Here is a 22,653-nt window from a genome sequence, read left to right as displayed (position 1 = left end):
GAAAAATAGCAGTGGCAATAGATGTCCAGGAGACATCTTTGTTACCCACAACACAGTAGTTAACTTTGATGGTAAATAGTATGGAAACATTAGAGTATGAGGACCATGGGAGTGGATTTAAGGCTGCAGAGATCAAACCATGTTCTTCAAATTACTTTGAAAATCATATTTACTCCAAGGGCAAGAGCAGCCTGTTGCTGTGATACAGAAGACATTCATGCTAGCACACGTTTCAAAATGGCACCAGGCTATCTCCATGGAATGTAGCACCATCACGTTCTTGAAATAAGTCACCTCTTTACTGAGGTGTCCCATCACCTGCAATAGCTCCCTACTGTGTTCTGTATGCAACACAGGGTGCTATTTCTCCTCTCTAAAGCACTTTACCGCTTGGTTCAAATATACCTAAGAGACCACCCCTTCTCTTTGCCCCATCATGATCTCTAACACTGCATGAGAACACCGACTTGAATCTGTCATGCTTGGACTGAGTCTAGATGGCAGTGGAAAGGACTAGTAAACTTATGAAGGTGCCCTTTCAACATGAACATGCTTTGTTGAGATTAAATATACTTCTGCTGATCTGATCTGACATAGCGTTCCTATGAATGCGTTTGAGTAGGGGCATTCAGTATGCAGTCTGAATCCACAATTTATATTTGGGGGTGCGTGTGGGAGGAGGTTGAAAGGCACAGTTTATTGTCCTGGAATCTTTTTTCCTTCTTGTTATTTAGATATATTATGGTGAAGTTCATGGATTTTTTTAAAAAAACATAATTTTATAAATTGTGTGTCTTTGTTTTGTATGTATTGTGGTATTCTGTTTTGTATTTATTGTGGTATGCATTGTGACTTGCTGATATTTTTATGGATTATAATTTGGTAGTTATTTACTGTAATTGTTAAGAGTGAATCTCTGTTTAAATATTGTTTGCTGATATTTAATTTCATTGTGTACTATTATATCCTGGTGGGTTATTGAATATTAGTTTATTTGAGGTAAGTTGTTTATTTCAAAGTTATGCTATTATTATGACTTTAAAAAAATTGTTTCATTCCCTTTCTCTTTCCCCTCTTCCCCACCTTTCAAAGGTGGTGGTCAATGCCTTGGTGGGCGCCATCCCATCTATTATGAATGTTCTTCTGGTCTGCCTCATTTTCTGGCTCATCTTCAGCATTGTGGGAGTCAATCTGTTTGCAGGAAAGTTTGGAAAATGCGTTAACATGACTGATGAAGATGGCAGCGTAAATGAGACCATAATTACTAACTTCAGTGACTGTAAGGAGCACAACAGGACCGATGGGATATTATACTGGATTACAGTTAAAGTGAATTTTGATAATGTTGGCTCTGGCTACCTGGCTCTTCTCCAAGTGGTAGGTCTTATAGCACAATGCATCTATCTCCACATTCTCATTCTCTTGTTCCTTTCTACCTTCACTGTTGGTGCTGTTGCCCTTAGTGATACCTAAAAGCATGACGCGGGACGCGGGTGGCGCTGTGGGTAAAACCACAGTGCCTAGGACTTGCCGATCGTATGGTCGGCGGTTCGAATCCCCGCGGCAGGGTGAACTCCTGTCTTTCGGTCCCAGCTCCTGCCCACCTAGCAGTTCGAAAGCACCCTTAAAGTGCAAATAGATAAATAGGTACCGCTTTATAGCGGGAAGGTAAACGGCGTTCCGTGTGCTGCGTTGGTGCAGGCTCGCCAGAGCAGCGATGTCACACTGGCCACATGACCCGGACGTTTCTGCGGACGGCGCCGGCTCCCGGCCTCTAGAGTGAGATGAGCGCACAACCCTAGAGTCTGACAAGACTGGCCCGTATGGGCAGGGGTACCTTTACCTTTAAAAGCATGATAGCTGCTGTTGCTGCAATAACTCCCTCAGTGTATAGGTTCAAAAGCCATTCTCTTTCTTTCTAAGTAACACTTGTTCTTCTGAGTGTATAATAACTATAAAGGATAAAGGGACCTCTGACCATTAGGTCCAGTCGTGACCGACTGGGGTTGCGGCGCTCATCTTGCTTTATTGGCCGAGGGAGCCGGTGTTTGTCCGCAGACAGCTTCCGGGTCATGTGGCCAGTAAGCCGCTTCTGGCGAACCAGAGAGCAGACGGAAACGCCGTTTACCTTCCTGTTTATCTACTTGCACTTTGTGCTTTTGAACTGCTAGGTTGGCAGAAGCTGGGACCGAACAACGGGAGCTCACCCCGTCGCGGGGATTCAAACTGCCGACCTTCTGATCGGCAAGTCCTAGGCTCTGTGGTTTAACCCACAGCACCACCTGCGTCCCATGTATAATAACTATAGCCATAAGTTAATTGCTCAAAGCATTAGTAATATCCTCTAAGGACTCCAGGAATGCCCTTTGGACCTGGTGGCTTGCTACTTTGCCTGTTAGCTCTCAAACCCGACCTTTAGCCAACTCTGCTTGATTTAGCCAAACTCATTTGGAACAGCACTGCCTTCTCTGACTGGCTCTCCAAGGTCTCAGGTGAGGGTCTTTCTAAGTTTTGCTACTTAAGTTTATCAACTGAAGATGTCAGGGACTGAATCGAAGAGTCTTGTGTGCAAAGCATGCTTTCTACCACTGAAGTTTGGCTAGCTCATCAATGCTGGTGCCTCACAGCTTGAGCTGAGCAGGACTGGCGTCATATCTAAGAAACCAGCATCCTTTGGGTCACTGGCCTATATTTACTCAAAGGCAGGTGTGGATATCTGCACAATATATTCTGAGTGAAGACTGATGCAAAGAATTCAAAAAGATTCACTAGGTTTTCCCCACCTTCTTTCAGCACACCTACTGACGTACCTTAATCATATTTATATTAGTCTGTTTTTTCACCAGGCAACTTTCAAAGGTTGGATGGAAATAATGTACGCAGCAGCAGATTCAACTGATGTAAGTCACAGAAATGCACATGCTCATTCTTCCCTTCTTTTTACCTGCTCAGTGGTGTAATAGTAATGTAAGGGAACCCGCTCAAGAGTCAAACTAAATTAATGACAGTGTGTGGCATGTTGCTCTGAGAGGCCTTCTGCCAGTTCCCTCACACTGAGAAGTGAAGTTACAGGGAACCAGGCAGAGGGCCTTCTTGGTAGTGGTGCCCTCCCTGTGAAATGCCCTCCCATCAGATGTCAATGAGATACAGTGGTGCCCCGCAAGACGAACGCCTCGCGAGACGAAAAACTCGCAAAACGAAAGGTTTTTTCGTTTTTGAGTTGCCTCGCAAGACGAATTTCCCTATGGGCTTGCTTTGCAAAACGAAGCTTGCCCCGCAAGCTCCGGGGATAGCGGGAAACGCGGCGCGTCTTCCCCGCTGTCCCCGGAGCTCTTTTGAAGCAAGGGGTGGCGGGAAGAAGCGATCACTTCTCCCCGTTGCCAGCCCCGCAAGCTCCGGGGACAGAGGGGAAGGCGCAGCGCCTTCCCCTCTCTCCCTGGACCCCTTTTGAACCAAGGGGCGGCAAGGGGGAGAAGCAATCTTCTCGCCTCCGCCCCTTGCTTCAAGAGAGGGGACAGAGGGGAAGGTGCGTGCCTTCCCCTCTCTCCCCGGACGGTCTCCATAGGAACGCATTGATTAATTTTCAATGCATTCCTATGGGAAACCGTGCTTCACAAGACGAAAAACTCGCAAGAAGAAAAAACTTGCGGAACGAATTAATTTTGTCTTGCGAGGCACCACTGTACAACTTTTAGAAGACATCTGAAGGCAGCCCTGTATAGGGAAGCTTTTTTATGTTTCATGTTTTGTTTTTGTATATGCTGGAAGTATATACAACCCAGGCAGATGGGCAACCCAGTCAGAGGAGTGGGGTACAAACAATAAATTTATTATTATTACTATTACTACTACTACTACTACTACTACTACTATTATTATTATTATTATTATTATTATTATTATTATTATTATTATTATTATTATTATTATTGCTGCACTGAAAATGACAATTGTGTGTCTAGCTCAGGCTTATCCAGTCTAATGTCCTCCATTTCTCTCAGTAACATCTACTAGAATTCACCCTTGTTTTGCCATCAAAGTGTTCTTTATTTCCCAGAACCACCCACCACGGCAGCCAGTGATTTGGAGCAAGTCAGGGTAACATTTAGCACAACATGATCTAATGTAGCCCTCAGAGTGCCTAAGTGTGATCATTTTCATAGAACAAAGCTGTAAATAAAGGGGTTAAATTGGGCAGACAGCCTGGGAGGTCAGCTTTGTACATAGCAGTCTTGCTCCTGCAGTGTCAATTAACTGTAATTATCAAACACTTGCCTTTTCAAGACCCAGCAAAAGGTCTTGCTAAGTCACCCTGGGTGATTTAGCCTGCCTTCAGCACAGGCAAAAAACCGAAAACAGTATTTCAAGTATTGTTAAGGAAAACCCAAACAGGAGACAAAACAATTTTGCCCCACACAGTACGAGATCCTGAAGGGCCAATTCAAAACAGGCGTAATGGAGCTGTAAAGTTCTCAGACAGGGGTTGTACTTTTATGTGAGGCACTGCCGTTTCCCTAAATTCCAGTATAATATGTGTCAGGGAACTGCCATCGGCTCAGGGGGGAGAGGGGAAAAGCCGGATGGATTACAGAGAGCCCCCAAAGATCGTGGGAAGCAGCTCCTCAGCGGAGGAGAGTAGCCACACCTCCAGTGGAGAGGAGCTTCAGGGCTCAGAGGAGGCGAGACGGTGCCAGGACACCTTGCCTGGACAAAGCGGGGAGGAGAGAGTTCCTCCGTTACCCGTGCCCTCCATGCTCAGTAAGCTTCCGCGCCGAGAGGGGAGGCGCAGACTGGGCGTCAAGAAACTACTCTGCTGGGGAAGGTTTAAGGACCGCCCACTCACGGATTTTGCCAGTGAATGAGCCAGCCATGGGAGAGTGGCGCTCTGGACAGATAAAGTTTATTTTGGCATCAAATGCAAGGCTTCACAGCCGAGCAGGGAGGCATTTGCCTGCTTGCTCTTGAGCAACCCCTTGGAACCATAACAATATGGTTAGGCTTTCCCACAGTGATCGGTTTTATACAGGGGTGGGCTTTCTGACAAATGTGTTGTGTGAAGGCAGGGAACCAAACTACGCATAGCACAGGAGCTCTGTGAACAGTCTCTCTTGGAAGTTGTGACTGAGAGTGGCAGCTGCTGCTTAAAGCTCCTCCCCACAGATTTCCCATCTGAAGTGGGGAAACTGGGAAATCTATATAACATTTCCTCCACAGGAAAAAAATAGGTCCGGGAGAGGAATACAACACAGATATATATTAGGAGGGTAATGGGTAGCCAGGGCTGAAAATGTAAGTTGCAGTTTCTCTCAGTTTCTCAGTTTTCCAATCTTAAGTTATTTCCACATAAGTTTCCATTTTTTGCAAAACTCCTCCTGAAAATTCATCAGCAAATTTCTCCTAATGTACACACGTTTGTGTGCAAGTTTGCCCAAGATATACAGTTTTGCAAAGCAATTTCCCCAAATATAATGCGTGTTTGTTTGTTATTTTAATGAATATAAGCATTTTTATATTCCCAGTTTAGCCTAGTACGTGCATTTATTTATTTTTTACATGTGTTGGAGATCTGTATTGCCAAATTTGGAGAAGCATGAATTTTGAAGGATGGCTGTGTTTCAGTTTGCATATTGTTTTGGAAACTGCAAATTACAAAGGTTTGCCTTTAAATGCAAACTGAACCAACCTTTCCCCCTATCCGCAGTAACGTGTTAAGCTTTCCTTGCCCCATGAAAGGTGCATGGCACAGTTCTACTGCTGCAGCAAAATAGGTTTGCTCCTGTAAGCAGTCTGGATGGGAGCCTATCTGGGCCTCTCCATATATAAACTGCTCTGACTGTCTTAGTGAAAGAATGAGGTATAAGCAGATTCATCATAAGTGACTTACTGTGGCAATGGGAAGAGATTTATAAATGAGCCAGAGGGCAACTTCAGTGATCCCATGATAAATGTCTACTTCCCTCTTGCAAACCTCTCTGGATAATTGCTCAGAGACAGCGCTGTAGCTGCTTAGCTCCAAAGGCAGCCACCATCTCTTGGTACGGCAACCAATGAGGAAAATGTTAACAAGGGGTCGCCACAAACCTACCCACTTTAATTGTCTTTCTCTCCTTTCCCCCTTTTCTTTTCTCAGTCATGTTTCAATGTGCTTTTCGTATTTGCAGGTGGAATACCAGCCCAAATGGGAAGCTAACAAATATATGTACATCTATTTTGTGGTTTTTATCATCTGTGGCTCCTTCTTCACTCTGAACCTTTTCGTTGGCGTCATTATTGATAATTTTAATCAACAAAAGAAAAAGGTAAGTATCTATAGAAAGTGTTTCTGTTTCCTTACGCCTGTTGAAAGTGAACCCTTGAAGAATCAGACTAGTTAGATGGGTGCCTTCTACTGGACCAGCCACCATCAGTGAAAGAAAATTCATGCTTCTGATGGGGAAACTCTGACCTTAATTAGGCTTAATTAGACTCAGCAGGCCTTTCTGTTGGGCCCACAGGCTGTATTGGGAGAACCACGCCCACCTGCCAGTCACCTGACATCATATAACAGCTAAAAAGATCCCTTATCTCTGACTGAAGCACTGAAGCATTAAGTTAAGATATAAACCTCTTTGAGGAAAAAAGGCAGCAGAAAGATTAGGGATGTAAGAAGGCAGTGATTTCCATTCCAACCTGTATTCATCACAATCTGTGCCATTTCTGTTCTACTGCAGTTCAGTTTCTTCGAAATTCTATGTTATTCCCCTTGCTGCCCATTCACGTTCATTTCAGTGTAAAGGAAATGAAACAATGTTTGTTGTTGTTTAGTCGTTTAGTCGTGTCCGACTCTCCCGCAGTTTGGTCAAACTCATGCTGGTAGCTTCGAGAACACTGTCCAACCATCTCGTCCTCTGTCGTCCCCTTCTCCTTGTGCCTTCAATCTTTTTTCCCATCATCAGGGTCTTTTCCAGGGAGTCTTCTCTTCTCATGAGGTGGCCCAAGTACTGGAGCCTCAGCCTCAGGATCTGTCCTTCCAGTGAGCACTCAGGGCTAATTTCCTTCAGAATGGAGAGGTTTGATCTTCTTGCAGTCCATGGGACTCTCAAGAGTCTCCTCCAGCACCATTATTCAAAAGCATCAATTATTCAGCAATCAGCCTTCTTTATGGTCCAGTTCTCATTTTCATACATCACTACTGGGAAAACCATAGCGTTAACTATACGGACCTTTGTTGGCAAGGTGATGTCTCTGCTTTTTAAGATACTGTCTAGGTTTGTCATTGCTTTTCTCCCAAGAAGCAGGTGTCTTTTAATTTCAGTGTTTAGGGAATGTTTAGGGAAGTTTTTAATGCCTGAGGTTTTTGCGTGCTTTTAATTCTGTTAGGAGTTGCCCAGAGTGGTTGAGGTATAAATTTATTATTATTATTATTATTATTATTATTATTATTATTATTATTATTAACAAAAATGCAAACAGATACCAATTGAATTCATTGACTGATTTCCGTTTCTGATCCCAGGTGAATGCATGAAACTAAGCCCTTTACATATCTTCTTCCTTTTTTCTTGGAATTCTCCAACATCCCTAAAGTATCTCTTATCCCAAATGGGAAATCAGCCCTGTGCTTGCTCTTTGGTGGCAAAAGGCAGCATTAGAACAGGAGGTGTATGTTTCTGAACACCAGTTGTGCAGGAAACTTCAGGAGGGGAGAGTGCTCTGGTGCCCAGGCCCCTCTTGTGGCCAAACAATATATAATCTGCACCCAATAATGTTAGTTGTCTTATCTCCTTGCAGTTTGGTGGAGAAGACATCTTCATGACGGAGGAACAAAAAAAATATTATAATGCCATGAAGAAACTGGGGTCCAAGAAACCTCAAAAACCCATCCCACGGCCAGTGGTGAGTACATGTCAACTGTTCTAGACGAAAGACTTCCAATAGGTGAACAGAAATGTAAAAAGGAATAAGGCTGCTAATGCATGATTAATAGACTGATTGAGACAGAGCAAACTTAGTTGGCGAATACAAAGTTTAATCTTGGGACTGAGAATTAAGAGCACTCTGGTATGTTATTGCAATAGGGAATTCAATGGAAATATTAAAGGCAGTGAGTGAATGCTTCCGTCGGATAAATTGTAAGCAGTCTCACATTTCCTTCAGTATATTGGAAGAAGTGACGGGACTCAGGGTGCTTCCAGATGTGAGTTTATTGTGGAAGAAATGCAGCTCAGGCATGCAAGGATTTTCATGGCATCAGCACAGCATCATTCTCATCAAAATGCCAGAATATCCTCTCTCTTTTTTTTACATTTACTCGAAATTCCACTTGCTGTGGGAAGGCCCTCAATAACAAATGAAAGACACCTTTTTCCACTTGAAAGGGATATTTGATCCTTCCTTCCTTCCTTCCTTCCTTCCTTCCTTCCTTCCTTCTTTCTTATTTTTTTTGGTTTAAGCAAATTTTGATATGTTGTTGTCTGACTAAATTATTGAAGGATAACAGATAGCTATGTATTGATTCTACACAAATCCTGGAGATTCTTTCTCCCCTTGCCTTTAGAACAAATACCAAGGGTTCCTCTTCGACATCGTAACTCGCCAAGCTTTCGATGTTGCTATCATGGCCCTCATCTGCCTTAATATGGTCACGATGATGGTGGAGTCAGACGACCAGTCCGAAGGGAAGACATTTGTTCTTAACAAAATAAACATCCTCTTTATCGTCGTCTTCACAATAGAGTGTGTCATGAAGCTGGTGGCTCTGAGATACTACTACTTCACCAACGGATGGAACATTTTTGACCTGGTGGTCGTGATCATGTCAATTGTTGGTAAGTCGCTACAGGACAATGTGTTCTTGCCTAGCTCTTAGCAACCCAACCAGAGTTGAAGCATTTTAAACCTCATCACATACACCACACATTTGAATTACCGTATTTTTCGCTCTATAAGACGCACAAGACGCACCTAGTTTTTGGAGGAGGAAAACAAGAAAAAAAATTATTCTGAATCTCAGAAGCCAGAACAGCAAGAGGGATCGCTGCTCAGTGAAAGCAGCAAACCCTCTTACTGTTCTGGCTTCTGGGATAGCTGCGCAGCCTGCATTCGCTCCATAAGATGCACACACATTTCCCCTTACTTTTTAGGAGGGAAAAAGTGAGTCTTATAGAGCAAAAAATACGCTACATGACTTCCTCCAAAGAATCCAATAAATGGTAATTTGTTAAGGGTGCTGGAATTGTAGCTCTGCCAGGGGGCAAACAACAGTTCTGATAATTCTTTAGGTACAGCCACATATGTCAAATATGATGTAAATGTATGGTGTCCCAGGAACACCTGGGAGCTGTGGCCAAAGAGGGATGTGTCCCCTGAGGTTGCCATATGGAGTCCACCAGAGAGGAAACCCTGAGAAATTGGATTTTTAAAGTGCTCAACTCTAGCTGAACTGTGCCCAAAATTAAATACATGGCATTTTAGAACTATGACTCCCACTTCCAAAACTATGTTTTAAAAGCCCCTAGGAAGGAATCAGACACCAGCAACAATATTGAATTAGGAATACAATAGAAAATGCAGAGGTGACCCCTTGCTGGACTTCTTTTAACTTTAAACAGTTAAGGATTAGCCTGCTCAGCAGCCATTTAGTTCATTCAAGATTTTTGTTGCTTATTTCTCCCCTTCAGGCAGCCTGCTTTCCGGCATTGTGGTTTCATTTTCGCCTACACTTTTCCGGGTGATACGTCTGGTGCGAATAGGGCGAATACTCCGCCTGATCCGATCCGCCAGAGGGATCAGGACTCTTCTCTTTGCCTTGATGATGTCCCTCCCTGCCTTGTTCAACATTGGCCTCCTGCTTTTCCTGGTCATGTTCATTTACGCCATTTTTGGCATGGCCAACTTTGCCTACGTCAAAAAGGAGGCTGGGATTGATGACATGTTCAACTTTGAGACCTTTGCCAACAGCATGCTCTGCCTCTTTGAAATCACGACGTCTGCCGGCTGGGATGGACTCCTCAGCCCCATATTGAACACTGGGCCTCCATTCTGTGACCCGAACCTCGGCATGACATCAACTTTCTCCAAGGGTGACTGTGGCAGCCCCGCAGTGGGAATTCTGTTCTTTGTTACTTACATAATTATATCCTTTCTCATAGTTGTAAATATGTACATTGCAGTTATTCTGGAGAACTTCAACGTTGCCACAGAAGAGAGCACTGAACCTTTAGGTGATGATGACTTTGAAATGTTTTATGAGGTGTGGGAGAAGTTTGACCCTAAAGCTACCCAGTTTATTTCATTCTCCGAGCTTTCTAACTTCGCTCATGCGCTGGCAGAGCCCTTGCGCATACAGAAGCCAAACGTGCTTGAGCTGATGGCCATGGATCTTCCCATGGTAACTGGGGATAGGATCCACTGCTTGGACATCCTCTTTGCTTTCACCAAAAGGGTTCTTGGAGACTCGGGAGAGATGGACACCCTTAAGCAACAAATGGAGGAGAAATTCATGGCAGCAAACCCGTCCAAGGCTTCTTACGAACCAATCACCACCACGCTCAGGTGGAAATACGAGGAGGCGTCTGCCGCTGTTATACAGAAGGCCTTCCGGAGTCATTTGCTCCAGCGTTCCATGAAGCAGGCCTCTTTCTTACACCGACACAAAACCAGCGATGGAGATATCCTTGACGAAGATGCTCCGGAACAAGAAGGTCTCCTTGCGCAGCTAATGAATGAAAACTATATCACAGACACAGACAAGTCCCACACAACATCCTTGGAATCTATTCCTCCATCCTACCGCAGTGTTACTGGAGAACTTGACGACGCTTTTGAGGGGGAAGTGGCAGAGTCTCCTAAAAACGACAAAGCTAGAGATGGCCAGCTGTTTACAGACAAAGGCAAGAGGTCTAACGTGTAGATGCTTGTCAAGCACACCTTTAAACAGACACAGTGCCATTCAGACGCCAAGCAATGGTTCTCTTATTGAGGAATCCAAGAAGACTCCACCCCTCAGATTATGAACACCTGCCATTTTTTATTTATTTATCATACTACCTGTAGCACTGCTCATTTTTTTCTAGCTGCATGAAAAGGGAAGGTTCTGTGAAAAGCTATCATAATCTTTATGTTAGAATCATCTCTCGGACATGGGTATCATTGCTGTGATAACTGTGATTCTTTCCTTACTGCACCGAAGTGAACTTAAGCCCACGGAGAATATAACTTGCTGGCCCCTATGAGACCAGAGTACGGCTCTTTCTGGTCTGGAAATAGAGGGCTCCTTTGATGCACCAGCCAAGAGGTTTGGCAAGCGTTAACCTTTCCCCCGTGTTGGTGATTCACACAGGTTCTTATTGGTTCTTATTTCAGATATCTAATTTGGTGGGGAGTCTTCTATACGTCTCATGGAACCTGGGGATGCAAGTGAGGGCAAGGAGTGCTCATTGCCCAGTGGCGTAGCGTGGGGGGTGCAGGGGGGGGCGGCCGCACCGGGCGCAACATCTGGGGGTTAGGGTTAGGGTGCACAAATCCACGGGTTAGGGGCGCAAATCCATGGGTTAGGGGGCGCAAATTACTTGCCTTGCCCCGGGTGCTGACAACCCACGCTACGCCACTGTCATTGCCAGCAGGAAGCACGAGAAATGCACTTACCCATGCATTCTGGGTCAGTGGATTGAGCCAGAGGAAATTAAGAACTGCATTCTTCCTGTCTGCAGTGGAAGAGCATCCAGACTTTAAGGCTGAGTCCTCTGCTGCCAGAAGACTTCCTTCCCGTCCAATTAAGTCTGGAAAGTGGGATTCTTTGGGGGGTGGAATTGGGGCCTGGAAGGCCTTGGGGCCCCACCCTGCTGCTGATTGGGCTGCAGCTGTGTGCAGTGGGTCTGAGTTTAAATTGTTTGATTTGAGCCCAGTCCCAATGGATCCCAGTTATTTTAATTTGAGGTAGGCCTGTTCTAAATTGAGGCAGAAGGGTGGGCAGCCACTTGCTCATCTAGGGTTGCTGTACGTCCCGAATTTCCCAGACATAGCTGAAATATGGCAGCCGGAATCAGTGTCCGGGTGGAAATCACTAAAATGTCTAGGGAAATGTTGGAAGTCTACATTTTGGCGAATCTCCTTAAAAATAGCTCAAAAACTTGATTTCTTCTTTTTCCTTTTCCTTTTCCTTTTTTTTTTTTGGGCAAAACTTTAAAAAGCTCAACAACTTTTGTGTCCGGATTTTCACTTTTTGAAACATGGCAGCCCTAGCTCATCGCTTACCTACAGGCAGAAAGAATGCTTATACAGAGTCATAACTCAATTGCTCATTTGGAAACAATACATGAAAAGCAGAAACAACTGGATAGAAAGCTGTTCTATTCACCACTGTTATTCTTTATGTAACATATTTCATGTACATGCCACTTTGCAGAATAACAGACATAAAACCACTGGTTGCTGCCCAAACTGGAACTTAACACTTTCGACCTCCCTGTCTGACCAATATAGCCGCTGCATGTTTTGTTGATACAGCATCTTCTGGAATATGATAAACATCACCATGATGTGTATATATTATTGTAGCCATGTTGCTGCCATTGCGATAATACAATAAACAGACCAAGAAGCAATCCAGAAATATGGATGTAATGAGGAAAGAGCATGGGTTATGTTTATAGCATTCATGGGTTTATGCATATCTCACTGCGGAAGGAATTCCAAAGATGTGGAGTCACCACTAAAAATCCCCATCTCTGGTTGCTGTCCATCAAAGATATTCTATTGGTGGTCTAGAAAACAGGGTCTCCTAAAGTCCATTTTACAACCGAGGCAGGTTCATATGGATCCAGCTGGTCCTTAAGACGACCTGCTCTCAAATTGTTTAGGGTGCTAAAGGTGAAAATGAATACCTAAAGGAAAAGGGCAACCCTAGATTGCTTGTAATGTGTGAAATGGCCCTTAGTCAGAGTTGCAAGATTTAAGGAACAAGGAGGATGCTTTGAACCAGGGAATTAAGGTGGCAATTCTCTTCTGTTTAATTTGCCTGGGCAATTTTTCTAGCCACGATTTCCAAGAAGCTGCTGGAGAGATTACTCTTCGCAAAGTCTGATGATGTAACAGTAATTTAATCCTAATTGTACCAAGCCCAAATGTATCAAGGGCTGATATACAGACGATGTATTGCTTTAGCAGACCCCGGGGAGGAGAACGCCAAGGAAGCTTTCCACAAATCACTTACACTGTAGAAGTCGCGTGGGATTTAATAGGGCTCCTCCAGAATAAATGCAGGTGGCTGTGCCCACTCTCACCCTAGAGACCCCTGTTCAAGGTAGACTTTGCCGTTGCAATCCTCAAAGCTTTTATCCATTAAAGAGCTGATCACTGCTTTGAGTCAGCAGTTGCAAATGGCTTCAACGTAGCCGAATCTGTTCTTGTTGCGTGCTTAGCTTTCCGTGTTTTTGCTGCAAACTGACTTGGAGAAGATCTAATTCCCTTTAAACCTGTAATCTTTTGGAATTGCTCAGAAGACTAACCCTTCCCTTACCACTCAGCCATTGCAGTACCAAAGCCTGATTCGCATGCACTTGCTGTGCTGGTCTCTCTGTGCGCTGTTTCAAGGGGGGAGCCTGTGGACGCAATGCTGCAACCTCATGCCCATTCATTCTGCATGTGAAGGAGACCCGAGGGGAGGCCTTGCTAACACACACCCAAACGTTGAACTGACTCCATCTAAGTGTGCCGCAATGTGTTGTCTGGGGAGTGAAAAGCCCTGCCTCCCACTGCCACTGGTGCACTTGGGGGCAATGACACCCCCGGCTGGAGGTGCACCAGCAGCCTCTTGCGAGAGGCAATGACCAGCCTGATAACATGGACTTGCATGGCTCAATCTCTATGGCAGCAGAGATACAGCTACCATCTGGGACGACAAGGATTTCTCTCAATGGCTTGGAGGCCTTTGGCGTTTAGCTGTGGCTTGCAATGCTTTCCTTAAAGGAAGCAGGAAGGAGGTCAACGTAGAGATGGCTCCTTCGTCCCACTCCAAGTCTAGCAGAATGCGGCAGCTAGACTGGTGACTGGGAGTGGCTGCCGGGACCACATAACACCGGTTCTGAGAGATCTGCATTGGCTCCCAGTACGTTTCCGAGTACGATTCAAAGTGTTGGTGCTGACCTTTAAAGCCCTAAACGGCCTCAGTCCTGTATACCTGAAGGAGCGTCTCCACCCCCATCATCCAGCCCGGACACTGAGATCCAGCGCCGAGGGCCTTCTGGCGGTTCCCTCATTGAGAGAAGTGAGGCTACAGGGAACCAGACAGAGGGCCTTCTCGGTAGTGGCGCCCGCCCTGTGGAACGCCCTCCCATCAGATGTCAAAGAGTTAAATAATTACCTGACATTCAGAAGACATCTTAAGGCAGCCCTGTTCAGGGAAGTTTTTAATATGTAACGCTGTACTGTTTTTAACACTGATTGGGAGCCGCCCAGAGTGGCTGGAGAAACTCAGCCAGTATAAATAATAAATTATTATTATTATTATTATAGCAGCCAGATTGGAGCTGGTGGATGAGTGGAAGCAGCACTTAAGAACAGCCTGCTGGATCAGACCAGTGACCCATCCAGTGGCCAACCAGATGGTGCTTGTGGGAAACCAGCGAGCAGGATTTGAGCCCAAGAGCACTCTCCCTTCCGGTGCTTTTTAGCAACCAGCACTCAGAAGCATCGCTGCCTCCAGCTCTATAGCTAGCCATAGATAGCTCTCTCCTCTTTGAGTTTGTCTATTCTTCTTTTAAAGCCTTTTCAGTTGGTGGCTAGCATTGCCTACTGTTGTAGCGAGTTCCACAGCTTGGCTAGGTAAAGGTAAAGGTAAAGGGACCCCTGACCATTAGGTCCAGTCGTGGCCGACTCTGGGGTTGCAGCGCTCATCTCACTTTATTAGCCAAGGGAGCTGGCATACAGCTTCTGGGTCATGTGGCCAGCATGACTAAGCCGCTTCTGGCGAACCAGAGCAGCGCACGGAAACGCCGCTTACCTTCCCGCCGGAGCAGTACCTATTTATCTACTTGCACTTTGACGTGCTTTCGAACTGCTAGGTTGGCAGGAGCAGGGACAGAGCAACGGGAGCTCACCCCGTCACGGGGATTCGAACCGCCAACCTTCTGATCGGCAAGTCCTAGGCTTAGTGGTTTAACCCACAGCGCTACCCGTGTCCAATAAATCTTGAATCTTCCAATATTTGGTTTTGCTGGGGTAAAGGAAGGGATAAATGCCTGCAGCATGGGACCCTCTTTCGCTTTCATCTCCCCTCTGTGGGGAAGAAGACCCATCCCTGCCTGTAAAACGTGGGTGGAGCTGGCCTTGTAAATATGGAGGTATTCTTACAAAGGTTGCACACCACCCCAACCTCTGCTGACCAGTAGCGAGATTCCAGGGGTGTTTCAGTTGGGGATGCAGCCACATCAGAGAGTGTAGTGTTTTAAGAAAATATGGTTTATTTTACAACTATCTACACCTGGATCTAGGTGGAGGAAGAAAGTTCACAGCATTACATCCCAAGGGGGGCTTGTTCCCCAAAGCAGTGTAGCACTGGAGTCCAAGATCCCGCACACCATGTCCGTGCCTCTGTCCCAGCCTGCCAAGGTGCCCCACATGGCCTTTGCCTCCAGTTCTGGCACCTCCTTTTCCCTCCCCAAGAACATTTGCTAGGGGATGCATTTTTCCTGCAGGACACCATGCCCCCTCCCGCGGTAACCTTGGCAACCCTATTTCGCACGGATCCATGCATCTTTCTTTGATTTGTTGATGAGTCACCATCTTTTCGTAATGGCTTCTACTCAACTGGCCCAGACTGGCTAGTTGGCATAGGCTAAACGCAGAGATTCCCATGCTGCAGCCTGCATTTCCCCTTCAGTATCCCAAATATGATCTTAATTCTACCATTTTACTGATTTTCTAACGTTCACTGACTCTAGCAGTTATGGGTGCCTTTGCACCCTTACAATGCCTAAACAATGTTGTCAAGATCCCTGTCTTCCCTGGAGGAAAGAGGCTTGGGGGCCTGTGGAGCTGAAGACTTGGAGGGCCGAGGAATCATGTGTCAGGGTTTCCTCAACTGTTTCCCCAAGAACAACTTCAACCCGCATATTGAGTCCAGTCTGAATCCCCACTTATCTTATTCCCCCTGCCCCAGGCCTTGGGAAAGAAGGCTGCTGTCGTCCCACCAGGTTGGATGGCCACATGCCATGGATGCCTAAATTAAGATTCGTGCATTGCAAGGGATTGGACTAGATGACCCTCGGGGTCCCTTCCAACCCTATGATCCTATAAGACAGGCATAGGCAAACTCCGACCCTCCAGATGTTCTGAGACTACAATCCCCATCATCCCTGACTACTGGTCCTGTTAGCTAGGGATTATGGGAATTGTAGTCTCAGAACATCTGGAGGGCCGGAGTTTGCCTATGCCTGCTATAAGATGTAGGGTTTACGGTAAAATCATTAGCAATGGCGAGGGATCAGGCTTCTCTCATAACAAATGCCCGCATTTGAAACATTGTCTCGAAGACAAGGTATTTCCGCTCAAATTTTGAAAGCATGTGGTCACAACGAGCATGCCACGCATTTTTGGCACAGGGTCCCAGAGATGGGAGCTGCAGTTCAGGAAGGCCCTCTGGAATAAGCTATAATGGGCAGTGGGGTGTAGTGGTTAAAGTCTCTTATGAGTCCTGGGGAGAAGGCAGCCAGTCTCCATAGGCCAGTCTAATCCAGCCTTTGCCACAACCCTCTCCAGTGGGGATAGGGCAGGACTGGGGACTCGAAGGAAGTCTGGGAGATAAATCAAGAAAGCTGCAACGGAGCCATAGGGACTATATGTGAACAGAACACTTGAAAGAACTTGCAATGAATTCTGAGTTGAAACGATATAAGGAGGGAGGGGAGAAGGAATCCATTATAAAGAAAAAACAAGGGAAGGAGTAATGTAATTGGAACAAGTGCTCTCAGGTGCATAGGTCCCAGGGCTTAATTAGCCTTTGAAGCATCAAATGAAAAAATAAAGTTGGACTGAATGCCGCGAGTTACTAATTAAATGTCGCTGTCCACCAACCTACTCGCTGCAATATCCTCTTCGACCAGCAGAGGGTGGTGTTGCCTAAACTGTGAAGATTACGCAACGATCTTCTAGTCTTTTGCTGTTCAGCAAATATCTGGAAGCTTACCCAAAAAGTTCAGCTCTTTCTTTCTTTCCAAAGAAATCTGCGAGCTGTGGTTTGATAAGAGTGCCGAGGGTTGTTAGGAGACCCCTATTCCCTTCACAGAACTGTAAGAGCGAAGAGTTCCAGCAGCTCTTTTTTTAAAAAAGAAAAATAGCACTGGTTAAACCAGTCTGAGAATTGTAGCTCCAGAAGGTGCACAAGGAGCACCTTTAGCAAAGCACAGCTCCCAGAATTCTCTGTGGGAAGCCATGACTGTTTCAAGTGGTTGTTATAGGGCATGAATGCGGCCAGGTTCAGGTCAGCTGCCTCTGGGTCTACATCCTGCAAGGACTACATACAGAGGTAGGCAAACTAAGGCCCAGGGGCTGGATATGGCCCAATCACCTCCCCAATCCAGCCCACGGACGGTCCGGGAATCAGCATGTTTTTACATGAGTAGAATATGTCCTTTTATTTAAAATGCATCTCTGGGTTATTTGTGGGGCCTGCCTGGTGTTTTTACATGAGTAGATTGTGTGGTTTTATTTAAAATGCATCTCTGGGTTATTTGTGGGGCATAGGAATTCATTCGTATATTTTTTTCCAAAATATAGTCCGGCCTCCCACAAGGTCTGAGGGACAGTGGACCGGCTCACGGCTGAAAGAGGTTGCTGACCCCTGGACTACAATAACTGAGCGCATGACGGTTCTGTGCCAGTCCCAAAATTCAGCACACGCACAGAGTACACGGCGGCACTGATCCACCGCACTTGCCAGCGGTATGGCCCCGTGCTCTGCAATCTCATGATGAGAGTCTAGGGATTAATCTGCTGGGTTTTAATTAACTGAATAAAGATTAAGTAAATTTCCTCAAAACTCCGCAGAAGTGCCTTGAAGGAACAATGTGCTTTCTTTTGTCAGTATCAAAACCACTGAAAGCAATGACTCCTTCCTAGAAGGGAAGGGGGAGGGGTCACCTTTATTTTCCTCATCACTTTTAATTTTATTGCATGGCTTTTCTCTACAAAGTGCGCTCCGAGCAGGGTGCAATAGAAATATTACCCAGGACTGTTAAGTCACCCAGAGCTTTCTGCGTGCTTACTCAGCAGAGTGTCCTGCTGAGTTCAATGGCGCTTACTCCCAGGTAAGCGCTTGTGGTCTGCAGTCTAACACAGGATCCTAGAATTGTAGAGTTGGAAGGCTCCCAAGGGCAGTGCCGGATTTACGTATAAGCTAAACAAGCTATAGCTTAGGGCTCCACTCTCTTGCTCCCCCCCCAAAAAAAACTAAAGGGAAAAAACCTGGATGTACATTTCCAAAATATAAGATAAAAAACAAATAAAATAAAACCTACATACAGCAAGAGTGTTTGTATTGTGTTGTGGGCCCCCAATCATTTTAAGTTAGAGCTTAATAATCATTTCACTATTAATATACTTCTTCTTAATTGTATTTCACTGTTAATATACTTCTTCTTAACTGTGTTTCAGTTCAACAATTACTTTGATAAAATACATATGTTGTTATGTGCAAATGGCTTGAGATACCCATTAGGTCCATAAATTACCATATAGCATATGTTCAACACACACACAAAAACAGCGACAATTAGTTGTTGACAAAGGACAGCTGGACATCTAAAGGGCCCCATTACCTCAGTAGCTTAGGGCCTCATCAAACCTAAATCCAGCCCTGCCCAGACCCCAAGGGTCATCTAGTCCAACCCCCTGCAATGCCGAAATCTTTCGAACCCACCACCTTAACATGAAAAATTTGCCCCCTGAGCAATAACTCGTGGTAGCGACGAAAGCAAAGCCGTCCACACTGGAGCAGTGGCGTAGCGTGGGGGGTGCAGGGGGGGCCGGCCGCACTGGGTGCAACATCTGGGGGTTAGGGTTAGGAGGCGCAAATCCACGGGTTAGGGGCGCAAATCCACGGGTTAGGGGGCACAAATTACTTGCCTTGCCCTGGGTGCTGACAACCCACGCTACGCCACTGCACTGGAGGGGGTACCCAATCAGCCCCTGCAATAAAACCCCTGCGAGGAGCCTCCAGCTCAAAAGCGCAAGAAATTTGGCCCCGGCCGGTTCCCTTCCTGCCTGGAACGCCGTGAGGTCCCTGCCAGCCCGTGCCGCCCACACTGGCTCAGGCGGCCTGGGGGCCTGACTCGCGTGTCAGGCCGGTTCCCACGTTCCTGCTGAGGAAGAGGCAAGAAGAGCGCCTCTCCGCCTGAAGAGGAGTCTCGGAAGCCGAAAGGGACCCCATTCCCTTCTCCTCCCCGAACTCCCAAAGTTTCTGGGGCGTCTCTCGGCGCCCCCCCCCAAGCGCCCCCCTCTGGGGTTTTCTTTTTCCCTCCCCCAGCGCCTCTGGCGGCTCCGCGCGCGGCCAGCAGGGGGCGCTGCCCCACAGCTCCGGCGCCTCGGCAAGCGCTGCCAGCGCCAGGCGAGCGGAATGGAGGGCGAGGGCTTAGCAAGAGTGCAGCCAGCGAGCGCCGGGGAGAGAGAGAGAGAGAGGCGGCGCGTGCGAAGCTACCGCCTCCCTCGCCTGGACCGGCCAGCCTGCCTTGCCTGCCTTGCCTGCCTTGCCTGCCTGCCTTGCCAGCCGATCTCTTCGCATCCGCGCGCGCGGAGGCGCTGGCACCACTTCCAGCATGGCCCGCCGGCAGCTGCAGCCGCCTAGGATGGAGAGGGGTCGCCCCAGGGGCCGAGGGGCGCGGCGATGAGGGGAAGGGGCTTCTCCCCGGCGCTTGGGAGCTATTAAAGCGGGACTTAAAACTTCACTCCGGAATGACCCTGGAAGTCTGCCTGGGCAAAGCAGCGGGGAAGTCCTGCTGAAGAAAAAAACAACCAAAACCACACACACACAACAAAAAACAAAAGCCACAGTAAGTTTCCTTTCTTTATCATCATGGGGGTTTGGTTTGGGAAGACGGGGGAATCGTGCCTTAGGAAGAGGTTTAAAGAAAAGGGGAAAAAGAAGTAATTCCTGGGAATGGATCTAAAGGAGGAGAAAAGCTTGCGTGGACCCGGGATCTTCTCCTTCCCGCGGATTCTAAAGTTTGTAGGTAACCTAATTACATTTTGCAAGTTAATCCCTCCATTCTCACGCTGGCGTCATGGTGGGTTTAAGTGGAAAGGGAAGAAATAAGGATTTATTTGTTTTTTAAAGGGATCACTCTGACGCTGAAGTGCTAGAATCAGACTATCCTGATGGAGGTGGGGGCAAAGGGGGCTTAATAATAATAATAATAAGAGCTGATTTAAAACCAGAAATTAAATGAACTGCAAAGTTTGACTTCTGGGCCCAGTGGACTAAAAAATGAAGCTGTCTGCTTTAAAAAAGAAGAGTTGAGGATTTTAGGATGGTTTTAGTGAAATGTCTGTTGGGAGAGAGAACAGGGCACCCTTTTTTCCTTGCTGGAATGAGAATGGATGCCTCAGTTACCACCGAAAACCTCATGTTTTATATGTATTTTGTTCTAGCTTCCATTTTCCAAAGATCTTTCTTAAAATTTATGGATCAAAAGTTTGGTGTCTGTTCCCTATTTTTCTTCATTTATTACACACAAGTACCCCAATTTTCCTATGAAGTATATAATGAAAACTATGATGGTGCACTTACGATTATAGTCTTACCGTGTGTGTGTTGAGGGGGGAGGTGAGTAGAGGAGAAGTAAACAGCGGTGGGAATAAAAAACACTTTCAGCTTCAAAAAAGAGTGATGGGGAACCGGGACTGAAAGTGAAAGGTGAGGAACTTATCTTTATAAAACCCAGGCAACAAGTTTGCCTTTGTCCAAAAGGTGTAAGGCAAAAAGGGCTCCTAGTTTATGTTGACAGAACCTGCGAATTTCCTGGGGTATCTTCTTCCTTGCCTTTTATCCCCCCCCCCCACCTTCACCTCTCAGTCACGCTAAAAAAAGAAATCACTCAAAATCTGGGGGACCCAGCCTGGCTCACCACAAGAGTGATGAGTAACCGTTCTGAAAGACAGGGCATCCAATGGAATAAACACTGCGTGGTCCAAAGGGGATTTGTCAATACTAAAAATAAACACCCCCGTGAATGTCTTCAACAGGCTCCTGTCCAGTTTCAACAATATTTCAAGAATGATTAACAGGCTGTGTTGGCTCCTTTGTTTTTTAAGCACTAGCTCTGTCCAGGGTCCTGAAGTTAGTGGCGCAGACGCGCTCTTCCTTTCTGTAGCGTCTGAGTGTGCATTTCTTGATGAGTTCTGGATTCTCCTGCTTTGCTTTCCAAGGTGGTGTGACTGACATGGGAAGGGATGGGGCGGGGAGAGAGAGAATGGGGATGTGTTTTCCAACACGTATAGCTGATCCTTGGTTTTGGCCTGCGAAACCAGGGCAGGTGGAGCTGCAGATGGAACAGGCAGATCCCATAAGCTTTTGGGAGCTAAAAGGTCAGCCCAGCGAGAAAGCCAGAATGCCTCCATTTTATTCCGAGAGGACAGTGGAGTTTGGCAGGGGGGCAGAGGAACTGGGATGTTGAGGATATTTTGCAATTTCTGGGGAAGATATGCTGGAGAGTCTTTGGTTGAGATGGGAGGGGAGCAAAACAGAGCTGGCCTTTCCCCTGGCAGATTAAGAACGACCTTTGCACCCCTAGGTGGTTCCTTCCTTTACCTTGCACTCAGCATGCCGCATTTCTTTAGGCAACAGGCTTGACCACGAAGCAGATTTTAAATGCTGCCTTGTGGCAGGAGCCGTGATGTTTTTAGATTTGCACATCAAAAGGTTTCCCGTTAAGAAGTTTTGAGTTTATGTAATTCGTCCAACGTGACCGGTCAAAGATAATGCTATGATTAATATTTACACACATGACACTGAAGTAAAAGAGACGATTAAATGTGCGCATGGAAAAGCTGCTCTGCTTTTCTGCCTTACTCTCCCTTCCTTTCTGATGCCTGATATTTAGCAAATTATTAACAAAGTTGAGTGCCTTCTCCTGGGGGATCTAACAAGCACTTGGGTGAAATTACGGGCAGTGCCGGAACAAGCCGACAGTGAGAAAGACCACCCAAGGCACCACGCAGTGCTGAATTTGCTGAGCAAGTGTGCATATATTTGCACGATCCCTTCTGCTCCTGCTAGCAATGGGGAGCGAAAAAAAGCCAGTGAGATATAGTCAGTGGTAAGGGATTTGCACCAGGGAAGCCTGGGATTATCGGCACCACACTCTAACCAGCTGAGCTCAAAGCCACACAATGGCCCCTACAGCTCACTGGCTTAACATTTGGCCAGTACTTGTGCCTATTTTCCATTGGGACTGGCAGAGCGGATGGGAGGGAGGCTCAGCCAGAGTCAACTAAATTTAGTTTTGTCCCCATCTTCCTGTCTCTCGAGTTTTACAAAAGCAGCACTGAGGCTACTAAGGAGGAGGAAGCTGATGGGCAGATCCATCCCTGGAACTGGCTGTGAGTAACAAGGCAGGCAGGTGACAGCTAGCTGAGGAGAGGTTGAGAAATGTGGGGCAGGGCCCCATCCTCCCTAATCGA

At 46.4% G+C, this 22,653-nt stretch overlaps 1 protein-coding gene and 1 long non-coding RNA gene across 5 annotated transcripts in view; both read left to right on the top strand.

Annotated features, from left to right (window-relative positions):
* Positions 1–12,146, top strand: part of LOC308569497 (sodium channel protein type 5 subunit alpha-like) — a 40,929-nt gene extending 28,783 nt beyond the window's left edge. For all 4 annotated transcript variants that reach the window (XM_081163458.1, XM_081163456.1, XM_081163457.1 and 1 more), the window contains 7 exons: positions 1,093–1,377; positions 2,847–2,900; positions 6,162–6,299; positions 7,771–7,875; positions 8,537–8,807; positions 9,660–11,424; positions 11,601–12,146. In XM_081163458.1, the coding sequence (XP_081019584.1) occupies positions 1,093–1,377; positions 2,847–2,900; positions 6,162–6,299; positions 7,771–7,875; positions 8,537–8,807; positions 9,660–10,891 (2,085 nt within the window). In that variant the 3' untranslated portion in view covers positions 10,892–11,424; positions 11,601–12,146. The remainder of the gene's footprint in view (positions 1–1,092; positions 1,378–2,846; positions 2,901–6,161; positions 6,300–7,770; positions 7,876–8,536; positions 8,808–9,659; positions 11,425–11,600) is intronic.
* A 7,524-nt stretch (positions 12,147–19,670) lies between these two features.
* Positions 19,671–22,653, top strand: part of LOC308569804 — a 60,419-nt gene continuing 57,436 nt past the window's right edge. Inside the window, exon 1 of the long non-coding RNA XR_014000870.1 lies at positions 19,671–20,024. This is a non-coding gene — a long non-coding RNA (uncharacterized lncRNA). The remainder of the gene's footprint in view (positions 20,025–22,653) is intronic.

The sequence above is a fragment of the Podarcis bocagei genome (genome assembly GCF_964188305.1).
Source record: "Podarcis bocagei genome assembly, chromosome: 12".
Lineage (NCBI taxonomy): Eukaryota > Metazoa > Chordata > Lepidosauria > Squamata > Lacertidae > Podarcis > Podarcis bocagei.
This window is presented reverse-complemented; position numbering and strand designations above follow the sequence as displayed.